This window comes from Columba livia, chromosome 11 (genome assembly GCF_036013475.1).
Source record: "Columba livia isolate bColLiv1 breed racing homer chromosome 11, bColLiv1.pat.W.v2, whole genome shotgun sequence".
In the NCBI taxonomy this organism is placed as follows: Eukaryota; Metazoa; Chordata; class Aves; order Columbiformes; family Columbidae; genus Columba; species Columba livia.
Window position 1 is genome coordinate 15,349,582 of NC_088612.1, and position 14,027 is coordinate 15,363,608.

Sequence of the window (14,027 nt, forward strand, 5' to 3'; positions counted from 1 at the left end):
CTGTTCTGCTTCTGCCATCTGGTTTTAAAGAGAAATAACCCTAAATATACCTTTCAGACATTATTAATACACAGACAAATAAAATACAAGAATGAAATAATCTAATAATTGTAAGCAGAAGCTGACTCAGCAGTTTGTGTAACTCCATAAATACAGTGATTTTATGTTAAATATGTACTTTGTGTAATATTGCTTTAACAGACATGTAGTTTAATAGTAAAAATAATGTTTACAAAACTATTTTTAAAATTTGATCATTGTCAAAAAAATGATAACTTAAAAATTAAAAATAAGTTTCTGGGTAGAACATTCATAGTACAACTACATTTAAATGCAAAGGTCTTCAAGATTTTTTTCTATTTAAAGAAAAAGCTTAATGGTTTGATTATGCTGATATGTCAAAACAAAATCTGCTTTCATAGTGTTTGAATTAGAATTTTCATTTTAATGAAATATGGCTCCAATTGTTTACTTCAAATTACTGATAGGAATCAAACTGCTATTTCCCTTACCTAGATATATTGTTGAAGCTGAGGAAGAGATGCTGGAGACAGGGTAAAGTATCCACATCTTTCTAGAAGGAAAGATAGAGGCATAAATTCAGTAGCTGAAAGTAGCTTTTGAACCTCTCTACTTTGCCTGATGAAATACTTCCATTTCTATATGCTATAACCTTGCTGCAACATTGATTTCTGTTGAACATGCAGCTCTGTTTCTCCCTAGTGCAGACCGCAAGGGAGTGTTTCAGTGCAGATATCTACTCTGCAGAACAAGCTGCATCACTTGCACAGCAAATGCTGCTGAAGAAAAGAGGATAAGGCTGCTGCCGGTTTCTGAACAGGCTTGCGGGAAATGAGCCAAGGTGCTGTCTCAGCATTTACACTGTAGGATAAACACACTGTTAAATTAAGAAAAAAAAAGTTCATTTTATGATCTTGCTGAAATAAGGTTTTTGAAGTGCAATACATCAGTGCAATTAGCACTACCAAACAGCAGTGACTCTTCTGACAGAGAACGCTCTGAAGGACTCTGTCACCTTTACAATTAAGATTTATAAGAAGGAAAGAGTTTCCAGAATGAGTAATTGCGCATTTAGTATATGCCACTGAAGACCTTGGCAGAAAATCTTCAAATAGCTCAAAAATTAGTAAAATTAAATACATCAAGTAAGATCATATTGCAGCAGATTCTGAAGAGCAATACAAAAGTACTGCAACCTTTATTTTTTCAGGGTGTTTATCCTCAAAAAAGTTAAAACAAGTTTAAGTAAAGAAATACATGTACATTGTTGCACACAGAGAAAAGGACACCACCTCTCATCAAAATAAGAAAAATACTTTATTCTAGGAAAGAGACATATCTTTACTTTAGTTATCAGACAGTATGACATGTCCACATGATTTAAGAGAAGTTCTCTAGAGGAAGGAGAGTTAGTATCATACTTCTTAAAGTGAAACAAAACACACACACACACACACCCCCCCCCCCCAACTACCATTCTATTAGAATTTAACCACAGTTAAAAAATAAAAAAAGAAGTACCCCTGAGCAGAACATCATCTTCTGAAACATTGTCTCTGGCCAGGAATACTAAAACATACAACTGAGATACAGGACAGAGTCCAAGCCTGTAACTCACTAATTTAAATTCCCTGCTGACTCTCCACTTGTGGCAATAGGAAGCAAGGAAAAAGTACGAGCTACACCTGAGAGGAGCGCAAAGGCAGCAGAATTCTAGGTAAGATAACTGATGTAGGGGAAAAGTACAGTAACAGAATCAGCAACGAGCAGAAATGCCTTATTTTTGAAGTGTAAAAACAATTCATATATGGCAAGTAGCAGAAATTCAAGAAAGGAAAGGCTCAGCAGCAACAGGAGACCAAGAACTAAAGGAATTATGAAATCCGAAAAATATAGCTATTTAAGTAGATTTTCTGCATTATTTTTAAAAGCATTTGTTCAAATGATGTACTTGCTATGCCTGAACTACAACTTATACATCGCAAAGTAAAAAGCTTTGATTTTTAGAACATAAAGGCTTAAAATGCTAGGTTAAAGTGTCCATTGGAAAATTCTGTTTTTAAGATCAATACCTATTTTCTCTGCCCAGGGAGGCTGTAGAGTCTCCTACTCTGGAGACATTCAAGACCCGCCTGGACACATTCCTGTGTAGCCTCATCTAAGTGTTCCTACTCTGGCAGGGGGATTGGACTGCATGATCTTTTGAGGTCCCTTCCAATCCCTGACATTCTGTAAATATTAATAAGGAGATGAAATTTAAGATGGGTCTGACTGCTTAGTTGAACTACAGAAATTAAGCTAGGGTTTGTTTCCAGCAAACAAAGTTGTATTGAAGAAAAGTCTCTAAATTTTTATGCTAGAACCACAAAGCTGCTTCAGAATAATTTTCCTCCCAGAGACCTGTCAAGATTTGAATCACTATCAGAGATCACATTTAAACACAATAACACCAAAAATAAATTGCTTTTTGTTTCACCTTTATGTTGTAAGAATAAGTACGGCAGCAGAACAAGATAAGCAACTCAGAACAGGAAAACGCAAAATTTCACAAATCTGAAGTGCTGATATGGTTTTAAAAAGTTACAGTAATAGTGCATTTTGTTAAAAGCATAGGAAAAAAAAAAAAGGGAGAAAAAGACAAGTTTTGTTCCTTACTATAGCAGAGACTTGATTATGACGAAGGTTGAGCTCTGTGAGCGAATCCAGTCCGTTAAGGTTTTCTACAATGGTTAGGAGGTTTCTGGCAAGGTTTAACACTCTCAGTTCACTCAAATGACTGATGTTTTCTATTTTAGTAATCTGTGAAAGAGGTATAGTTATAAACATGCATACTGTGTTTTATATAGATATTTGATACATACATGTAGCAGATACTTTTTTTTTTAAAAGTATACATGCACAATCAACTTAATACAGCTGTGTGCTTCCTGTGCTTTTTTCTAAGCCATAATAATCATGTCAGAAATTGCTGAAAACAAGGTACAGTCTGCTGGAGATTAAGCACTAGTATTCACTAATATCTTTCTAGTAATGCTGCAGTAAAATCAGACAATACTTCCTTCTGTATCAGAAATCAGGTTATTTCAGCCACGCTGTTCTGTAGCTGCAAACCCAAAGACACCATAAACCCCAGGTGACACTGATGATATCACGGTATGCCAAAATGGGGAAATTCCGTGTGTAGTTGATCCTTAATTTGCCTGTAAAGGTACTCAAACACACATCCAAACATTCTGGTACCTACACTACAAGAATGTGCAGCATTGTTATCTCCCTACCATCACAGAACTCTGCACCAATTTCCCTTCATGCCTCTTAAAAAGCCAGTAGCAGCATTCACAGCTCTATCCACATAAGCTCCACAGACAAGACTTCCCAGCAAGTGATGAGGACAGGAACTTGCTGTGAGTCAGGAGCAAGGAGCAGCCACAGCCCTCTGGAGAAGAAAGCTATTATTCTGAAATGGGAACTTGCAAGGAAGTTTTACAAGCAGGTGATTGCTAGAATCAGAAAGACATGCTCAGAAGTTAGAAAAGAAAGCAGCAGCATCCTTGGTTTTGATACACAGTGCGTTTTCTTGACAGTCCCCAGCAGTTCTTCAGCAACTCATGGCTTCCTGTGATTAGAAAATGGAGGGATCAAATAAAGTGACTAAACTACAGTAAACAGGCAGCTGCCCAAGGTTTCTTTTTATACTTAATATCCTATTTTAAAGATCCAGGAGATCTAACAAAAAATAAAATATGTATCTATATAAAAGGATAGTAATAGCTACAGCCCCTTAATATTAATTTTGACTTCTAGAAATGCAACTGTTTTCTAGAAATGCAAGTATTTTACAAAGGCATTACTCATTGCTCTAGTGACACAATCCGGGTTCATTTTCTGCTCTTTGTATTTCTCAGAGTGATCCACTCAAGGATCTCTATCCAGATAGTTACTTCTCATAGTGGTCTGTGATCTGTCCTCCAGCATCTATCCAGACATTTCCAGAGAACTTGCACACAGCAATGTATCATGGCGAAGATGAAGGATTGTCACTGCTCAGGAAGATATCCTTATCATACTCTAGTGAAGCCCATGCTACATGGCAGAAAGAAAGCAGCAGGTTATCCTGCAGAAAAGACTTCAGCCTTCCACAAAATGTGGCAGGGCATGCAAGGATGCAGTGCACAAAGCTACTAGCAAGTATAATGAATGCCCTTTCAGTTAGAATGATCAGCTGTTGGACCACAGTAGGCTCCTTTCAATACCCTGGATTCAAGCACACTATTCCTCCTCCAAGCTGCCAACAACAGCTGGATGCAGTAAACAAGATAGCGACTGGTGTCACACACCTGTCCAGTGATAAGGAACTTTCTGATGCTTTAGACCAGCACAAATCTGGCTGTGACAATTTCCAGAAAGTGTCTAGCAGCTCCTGGAATGGGAGAAGGGGTAAGGCAGCTGTTATTTAACAGTTTGAAAACACATAATGTTGTTGTTAATTTTCATATATATATATATACATATATACACACATATATGTATGTATCTCTAAGTCTGACACATGGCTTGAATATGCTGCTATAAGAAGCACTTCAGCAATGGTTCCATTAAAAAGTGTACAAAAGTAGACAGGAAACCCAAAATTAAATAACATCTTAAACCAACTTTTGATTCAACTGCTAATTAAACTATTACACATCCACTTAAGGGTATTATACACAGAAAATAAAGATTATCAGGATACGAAGATATTACAGCAAAAGGAACAAAAATTACCACCATTAAGAACAATATATGTAGACAGAAAGACTTGTAAACGCAAAGCCAAGAACAGATGGTCAGCATGAAGAGCTCAGACCTCTGCAGATGTCTGCTTAGCTATAACTACAGCATGCCACAATGCAGAACGTTAATGCTGGCATTTTACTGCTATTGCAAAGATAATGATTTCATCACTGATGTATAAAGATAAAACTTGGCAAAGTGATAAAGAGTAAGAATTGCCTTGCTGGATTTTCTCAGTTTCAATTATGCATTAGAGTTAGAATGAGTTAGAATGAAATTCAAGTTCGACTTGACTCAGTTTTAATGCATTAGTTCACTGGAAGATAAAGTAAAATCCATTTATACCCTACCCAAAATAAAAAGGTTTTAAAAAGACTTATATGGAACATACAACATTTACACTATTCACTTTGACAGCAATGATCAAGCCAACAATCATCTCTCTCTCCACAAACTACTCAAGAGTGCTTGGAAGTACACTACTGAGAAATTAAATGTTTAGTTCAAAATTAAATGTAAGTTGTAGTGTGTTAAATATACCATGCACACAACCATGTGCAGGGTCTCTGAACGATGTAGCACTGTATGTCCATATTAGCAGGTTAATAACCACAGAAACAGAGAGTCTACACAAAAATTTAATTAAATGTTATTCAGATGGTGTATTTTCTTACAAATTTTTACTGTGCAGTGTTAAAATCAAGAGCCTTACTAAATCATGTAGGAAAACACGCCAAGAGCAGTAATATGACAATGGAATTCACATTTTGTTCTTTTTGTAAAGTACAGACATTGAGTGTAATATTTCATTAGGCATTACATTGATTTTTTTTTTAACCTTCTTTTTGATATTTATTATGCAAAAGAATTTTCTTTAAGTAGCAACGCACTAAAAAGCTTCATTTGAAAAAGAAAGAAAATCACGCAAGGTTTATCACTAAGCATGGTAGAACACTGCACCTCAATGTTCTAAAGCATATCCAATTCCCAGTACGTTTCCCACTTCGGCAGGAGAAGTCTCAAAGTTCAGACCAAACCATATTATCAAAAAAACCCATTGTCCGAATAAATCAAAATATTTTCCCAAAAGTGAGCAAAACTGAAGTTTTCCTCCTTCTGTTTTTCCTCACCTCCAGCCTCTTGGAAAGATTCCAGTCTTAGAGGTTTCACAATCTGCATTCCATCTACAGGATTGATTTACACCCCAGGAGAAAGGGAGGGACGGACTGCGGCTGAAACAGGAATCTAGCTTTCCTCTTCACTGCTGCTACTCCATGAACATTAACAAAAATAATTTATAGCCATGCTCTAGCACCATTCTTGAAAAATAAGATTAACAATATTGATATTCTGGCCATATCCTATTTGAGTATTTATATTCTGCTTCTATTGAGAGCCACTGCTGAGATTTCTTACCTTTCACAGAACCACCATGTATGAGTTAACATTTTTTTGTCAGTCTAACGCATTTCACAGAGGTAACATGTAAGAGATACTGTGCATTATTAACAAAAGCTTTGAACACCAAAAAAAGAATTATTGCAAGCACCTTAGAATATTCTTGTAGTAAATTAGACTACTGAAGTAAGAATGAAAACTATTCAGTCAGTTATTATGTAACTGATACTACACATCACATATTTCGGTATTTTATTGTAAATATGTCCTATAGCATATACTAACCCTAAAGTGTAAACATGATAGTTAAAAGAACAATACTTTTTTCTTGTCAGATATGTAAGCATCTTCAATGTCCTCGGACAGAACTGTGGAATATCACATTCACTGAAGAGACAACCTGGTAAAATGACTTGCTAAAAGGCATCAGGAGGACTTACTGGATTTTGCTGTAACCTGCTACATTGAATTTTATGAATTTGGTGACATTAAAGAAGCCAAACCATGAAAACAAGGACTCTGTTCTCTGTCATAAATCCGTCAGCAGTAATAATACTACTATAGCAATTGTATTCCATAGTATATTGTAGTAATAATATTATGGTTGCTATGCAATACTATTTAAATGGCAGCATTTTACTTAATGACACTTCTCATCTACTGGAGCCTAACAAACATGTTAAACCACCTTCTGGAATTGTCCTTCTGACTACAGAGGAAAGCAGCTGATATCAGAATCATTGAATGCAAGTTAACTCCTATCTCAAGGAAACCATATGCAAGCAGCAAATATTCAGCTAATTCTCTGCTGTGATGAAGACTGCTCGTCAGATATTCTCACCTTAATAGAACTGTCTTTACTACAGAATGTGTAGTAAATGATGTGTCCTCATCTTCTATTAACTAAGAAATGGCAACTTCAAAAGGCAAAAATTCCAGTCAAAACAGAGCTGCTATGTACATTAAAACAAAGAATAAAAAAAGCTGCAAAATAGACTACTGTTCGAATACCTGTAGAAATATGAACCACAGAGGATGACTTTATAAAACTAAAAAGAGCAATCAACAAGTTTGAAGACAACTCAGCTGTTTCTCAAGAAATGAATTGCCAAAATACCCTATAAAGCAACTTGCGATCAACGTTTACTCTCAAGCAGTAACAGATGAATAGAAGCAATCAGTGCAAACTGCACAGAAATGCACTGATGACCAACAGATTCAATGCATAATTTAATCCAATGTGTGGAATTCAGGAACACCAAAACCACAGGAATACTCCTATACTAACCCCAAATACAGAGTGCCATTCAAGGAGTACTGTAGTAGAATGTTGATTCAGTGCACTACAGCTCAATGAACTGCCACATTCATCCAATAAAGAGGTTTTTCATAGCTTTACAGGTGACATTTTTGCAATAAAGAATCACCACTTTCCTAGTATCCTCAAAATAATTCTCCTTATCTACTATCATTTTCTTCTATTTCCCCTACCACTAAATAGGAAAAGATAGTGAACTTAATCAATAGTAACCTTTTTTATTATATATTTTTTTTAAAGGGCATTCCCATTCTCCACTGTCAAGCAACTGTATAATAAAGAACACACACACACAGAAATCAGTAAGATGTCAAAACTGTCAGAACATCCACACACTGGTCTTACATAGTCACAGTAACTGTATGTTCTAAACAGCTCAGTTATGGAACATTTTGTATCACATGTGTTTTAAGTTTATTTTACTAAAGAATACTATACCCAGCTTGCCCTTAATACTCCATGCTGCTTCTGACATATCCATTAAACAAGAATCTCCCTCTTCTACGCACCAGAAACGACTGCTTAGTCTCAAACTGGGGAAACTGCATAGACATTAAGTGACCCAAGTCCATTCAGAAGTATGAATGAATCAAGAGCTTGGACCCATTCTGCTTTTTCCTGTACAAATTTAACTCTTCTGCAGCTATGTAAGGGATATTGTTTTGTAAGACCACCAGTAGTAGAAACAATGCAACAGTCAATGGGACCTTAAATTCTTCTATGTCTTCCAAGACTCTGTTAGCTTACGTACATCACAACTACTTATGCTAGATTACTATTCTGTAGGTGTGAATGTGAATATTCTCAACTGACTCAGCATTTTAATCACTGTAACTTTCCAAAAGTACAATGCTGAAAGTACAAGAGACTTCATACCAAGATCCAAAATAATATCATACCACCTTTTACTAATTTACTGATTTCTGTGACCTTGAAAGTTGCAAAATTTGCTACCAGTTGCCTTTCAAAAAGCAAGAGTTTGGTAAAAGACACAAGAAACACATTCTGTCTACACAAGAAAACATAAATAATCAAGTTATTGCACTGTACCTGATTTCCATGAAGATCTAAAACATCAAGATTTTTTAGGTTCTCCAGATTTGAGATCTTCTTTATTCTGAAAAATTTCAATTATGACATAGATCATTTTTCATATCAGACAAAAACTTTAATTTTCTGGCTAATCAAAAATTTAGTCATTTCTCCCTATCTACCAAGAGTAACAGAAGAACAAATTTCTGAACCATGTAAAAAAAAAATAAATAAAAAAATGGATGAGCATGCCTTAGACTATCAGCTTCCTTTCTGACTGTCAATAACACAATAGCGACAGTACATACGTGGCTCTTCTAGGAAGAAGAAAAGGGAAGGAATACTCACACCACTATAAAACAAAGTCAACAACCCAGCTGTCCAGCAGCTAACTCAAAATGAGACAGACTATAGTGACACACGCATTTGACAGTTTCTTAGAAGAATAAATCTTTTTTTTTTTTTTTTTCTTTTTCCCACTTTGTCTTTCAGTGAACTAATGCATTAAAAAACACCCTGAAAGCCACTGTCCCTTTCTAGACAATAAAGGTCTCTAGATCTGGCAGTATTTCTTCTCCCCCTGTACAACTTCACAGTCTTAAAGCTTTTCTATCCTGTCCTACTTTCGCAGATTCCAAATCTAGGTTACAATATAGTTGGCATAATTACCTACTGGTTGGTGATATTAAACATCACTTTTATCACTAATTTGCTTTAAGAACAATCAAAGACTACATATAGATCAAGCTGAAAACAGGTTGCTAGCAACTATGTCTGACTTGTAACCATTTATGTCTAGTTCTAACTACTCCCAAACCATACTTCTACATAAATAAACTATACAGCACTCAATGTAGTTACGATTTGGAAAATAATTCCTTAAAGCACCTTAAAATTATAATTCCTACGCCCCAATATTTTGCTATAAACAAAATAAACTTCTACAGGTGAGATTTTTGATATAAAAGCTATAAGCTCTAGTAACATACTGCACTATTGAAAGTGGTCAGTTTCGAAAACAGGCTGAACTAAGAGATAAATTCCTTGTAATCTGCACAAAACTGAAGTTTGTTTACCAGTTGTTCCTTTACCAAATATAAAGAAAATAAGGAACCTGAACACAACCCTTAGGTGTGTGAGCAACTCCACAGATACTCCTATTGAATTATTAGAATTAAAGGCTACAGGACTTGGAACTGTATTTTTATTAAGTAATACAACTAGCAAGTTGCACCTCCCAACAGAACAGAATAAGTAAGCAATAAAAGCCATGATTCATCTGTCTGATTTTTTACCAGCTAAATACATCAGGCAGAAACACTTTTTATAGTTATAAAGAATCAATGAATACTTTACATGATGCAAAAAGACACGAATTTAAGAGCATCCAGCCAATCAGAACAGAGATAACATGTAACATACTTCAGAACTGCTGCCAAAATCTACATAAGAAAGGAAGTTGCTGAAGAACACAATGAGGAAAAACTGTGGCACCTCCTCAGTGGGATCCCCAACACTTAACTAGTGCTAGGGACGAGCTCACTGGCCTCACAGCCAACATATCTGAAAACTCTGCCATAGGCACAATGATAGATCGCAGTCGTTATGCCATGAAGAAGAAGGGTGCTTTAAGTTAATTATTTTTACCTGTTCTTTCCCAACAAAAGGACTCTTAGGGATCTCAGAGTTGAAAGCCCACTTATTTCCTCTATCAGATTATCATATAAATCTAAGAAAACAAGATGCTGCAGATTAGATATATTTTGGATCCGGGTTATAAAGTTATGTTGAAAATTCAAAAGCCGAAGATTATCTTCCCCATCAATAATTGGGCACACTGTCAGTTTTTGTCTGGAAAGAAAACAAAAACACATGTCTGTAACAGACTGGTAATCCACAGAAACTAGGAAAGTATATGATCTTGATTAAGGTAATTAGGTTTGCTACTTAAACTCTGTAAATAAGGCAGTAATGCCTTACTACAAAAAAAAAAAAAGGGCTGAAAACATAGCAGAAATGCTTCCAAAATTCTCTGAAAGCCTGGCCTCTTCATCAGAGATCTGCTTGTTACCTGAAAACTATATGGAAGTTTTGTATTGCGACTATATTAGAATTTCAGCAGAGACAGCCTGCCAATTTTCTCATCAAATACCACATAACCAGCCTGTTTGGACCAGAATTCAAAGTGTTCTGTGTCTATGCAACTTTTATTTGGTTTATAGAACTTTACATTTGAAACATAAATACATTAAATAACAGGTGCTAATGTGAAAAGTAAAAGATACAGGAAATGATGCTGAAAATGGTTATTCTTATTTTAGGATTATTCCAGAAGGAGTCCTACTGACCTGACAAAGCTTTCTGGACTACGTAAACCTTACCCCTGAAAAAACAAATACACACCAAACAAACAACCAGCAACACAAAACCACAACAAACAAAAAACCATAAACAAACCACAAAAACCACAAACAATTAAGTGTATTTCAAATAATTTTTTGTGCGTCCTGGTTAAGACAAAAAAACCCCAAACCAACCCACAACCAAAAAAAACCCCAAAACCAAAACACTCCACAGTTAATGCATCAGATTAGAACTAATGAAGACATAGCCTCTGACTCTATAGATTACTTGCATGACCTTACTTTTGACTCTTAAGCTGGCACCTTAACTTACAAGGAAAAGCTCTAACTGCCTCTGATGGCTGCTGTATGGATACATTCATCACAAGGACACTCATACAGAATTTCTCTATGGGACACAGTTTTCTCAAAAACACACACATAAAACCCAACAAAACCACCCCCCCACTCACACCATTGACCACAGGCATTACTGGGTTACTCATCACTTAAGATCATAAGGCACAAGACCAGCAAGCTATGGTGTGTGTGCTCCATCACCTTCTCACCTTTCCAGGCTAAGTCTATCAGAGTTCAGTATTTTTTCTTCAGCAGTACGTTGCAATACAGGAAATGCTATCGATGAACTGCTCCCAAAATTTGTGTTATCTATCAGAAAATCATACAGAGAACATATGAACTACTTCTTTGCAAAATAATTTCATCAACTACAGATAATAAAAGCAGAATTTCCTTTCTTATTAAAAGTAAAGTTACACAGTACACCAAAGTGCTTTTTGCCTTCATTCAGTACTTCTCATTATCAGTTTTCTTTCCTGCCATTTTTTGTTTACAGCTACATCCATCAAAGCATATCTATTTGTCTCATTTGTCAGAGTTTTTTTGATCAACAATTTGTTGTAAGCAGATATTTCATAGATGCTTTTGTTTTGATTACAATTACCATTGATGTTTCAAAGTAAGGTCATATAATTGTTTCACAATTTCAGTACCTGAACTTAAAGATACTACCTAACTCAGCATTAATTCAATGACACAGATCAAGTAGATGTTCACTGAACTAGACACTAATGCACAACAACATTGAAACGAACCTGTTGAGCCAAAAATAAATGCGAAGTCTTTTAAAGGTAAGTGAATGTAATACCTAGCAATCACTGGTATTATATTTCACTCCATTATCAAGAAGCAGGAGGCAGCCCTTTAAAACATATTTACAAGGCTGTCTATCTTCTGCCAGGATAAGGCAGAAGATGCAGCATGACTAAAAACACCTGCAATTAAATCAACAAATGTGTTCTGTGAGCTTTGGCTGATTTGGAAAATGACCCACTGAAAAGTATTGGTCAAAACCAGAACATCGTGCATGGATACTGCCAGAAGAATATAGGCTCAACTTCTACATATTCACCCACTATTTTGTTTCCTTGCTTCCTTCCTTCAAATAAATCAAATACATTAACAGGAAGAACATTCAATCTCCAATCAACAAATATAATTTCTTTACTACTATAAAGAGCAAATTCATTGCCGTCTAAAGTACGCCATTGGAAGAGATACCTATATAAGTAAAACAATCTGTTGTTCAATTTAGAACCTTTTCAGTGCTACTCCCTACCATTTTATCACCAGTTCCTCTAACAAAACAGTATTAATAACCAGCATTGTTTACAGATCCTTCATAGTGAAAACAAACCCAAAACTGCGAAAGGGAAAAAAAAAATAATACAATCAAGACCTAAAATAATCAATTAACATTGTTGCAAAAGTCTTAAATTAGTTGTGTCTCATGTTTTTAAGCCAATAAACATGAGACCAGAGACTTAAAAATCAGTCTGAAACATGATGACAGCACAGTGACCTTTTTCATCTAATCCCATGCTCTTAAAGGCATGTGAAAGATCCCTATTACTGCCCTTTTGCTCAAGAAAGGTTTATAAAAAGCCTATATTTAAATGTCTATATTCTATTTTGGAAATATTTCTACTGGTTTCCTGACAAGGTTCTACTGACGTCTCAATACTCAAAGGGAACTGCAGGTAACACTTGCTATTCAGTCATGCATTCTCACAGCCAGAAGCAGTGCATCATAAAGGTGATAACTTTTCAATAAAATACATAATTTAAGAAAAAAAAAAAATCCCAAAACTACTAACAAGAGAAGTTTTCACTGTTACCTGAAACATGTAAACTAATACTGTGGCTGCTTTGTTGGGATCTAGATTTTGTAGGTGTGTGAATAGAAGACTCGCCAAATCCTGATAAAGAACCTGTATTCTGCTTCAACTCCAAACCAGAAAGTTCTGTCAGGCTGGATGGTACTGGAAGATATATCTGCTTATTATGCACCAAAGGACTTAATACTCTTTGGTCTCCTGTGTGGGGACAAAACCAAACCACACACTTAAATTTACTCCATAATAAGTAGCATAATATCCCTAAAAATCAACCCATTCTGGTCTTTATTCTTTTGCCAAAATGAAAAAAGAATCGCCATATTAATTAAAGTAATCTGCTGCCCAAACCAATCACTGTTTTTACATGACAGACAAGCAGCAGCAGTGTGCCAAGAAGCTCTTCCAGGCTTCACTACAGTCAGCAGTGATACCACCAAACATCTTGCTTTTCAAAGTCAAAAGCAGAGAAGGAAAAACACCTCTTCCTAACAGGGTTCCAAATTAGAAACTAAAATTGTCTCAATACAATAAAATGTTAAAACACGCAATAAAAATGTTACAGTAGAGAATTGTGCGACTTCTGAGGGAATGCATAGTACAGCATTCGACAGATTGAGGCTTTGTAGGTAGAAGAAAGGATGCTCTTCCACAGACAGAATGAGGGTCAGAAAGTGATGAAAAAAGCTGTCCCTCTTACATATTGTAATCATAATACAGTCTTTCTTTACTGTTCAGTTAATAAAAAGAGATACAAAAGACAAGAAAACCAAATCCTATTGAACATCACCTTGCCTTCCTGAATAGTTTTTTTCCAGATCATGCTGCAGAAGTCTATTGTGGAAAGATGACTGTTCTTTATTTATTCTGAATTCGAACTGTAACACAATATTTAAGACAAATGTTAAAGTTTTCAAATGCAAATAATGCCTTCACACAGACAAACAA

The 14,027-nt window shown here is 35.6% G+C and overlaps 1 protein-coding gene across 9 annotated transcripts in view; it reads right to left on the reverse strand.

The window, feature by feature from the left end:
• Positions 1 to 14,027, reverse strand: part of LRRC49 (leucine rich repeat containing 49) — a 47,592-nt gene that overhangs the window by 29,783 nt on the left and 3,782 nt on the right. For 3 of the 9 annotated variants that reach the window (XM_065076111.1, XM_065076117.1, XM_065076110.1), the window contains exons 3-9: positions 13,870 to 13,957; positions 13,083 to 13,280; positions 11,454 to 11,553; positions 10,190 to 10,393; positions 8,561 to 8,627; positions 2,677 to 2,820; positions 513 to 574 (exon numbers count right to left, since the gene is read on the reverse strand). In XM_065076111.1, the coding sequence (XP_064932183.1) occupies positions 513 to 574; positions 2,677 to 2,820; positions 8,561 to 8,627; positions 10,190 to 10,393; positions 11,454 to 11,553; positions 13,083 to 13,280; positions 13,870 to 13,957 (863 nt within the window). Of the gene's footprint in view, positions 1 to 512; positions 575 to 2,676; positions 2,821 to 4,358; positions 4,442 to 5,924; positions 6,064 to 8,560; positions 8,628 to 10,189; positions 10,394 to 11,453; positions 11,554 to 13,082; positions 13,281 to 13,869; positions 13,958 to 14,027 lie in introns of those variants that run through there. The other 6 variants (XM_065076113.1, XM_065076118.1, XM_065076112.1 and 3 more) reach the window with 3 other exon arrangements.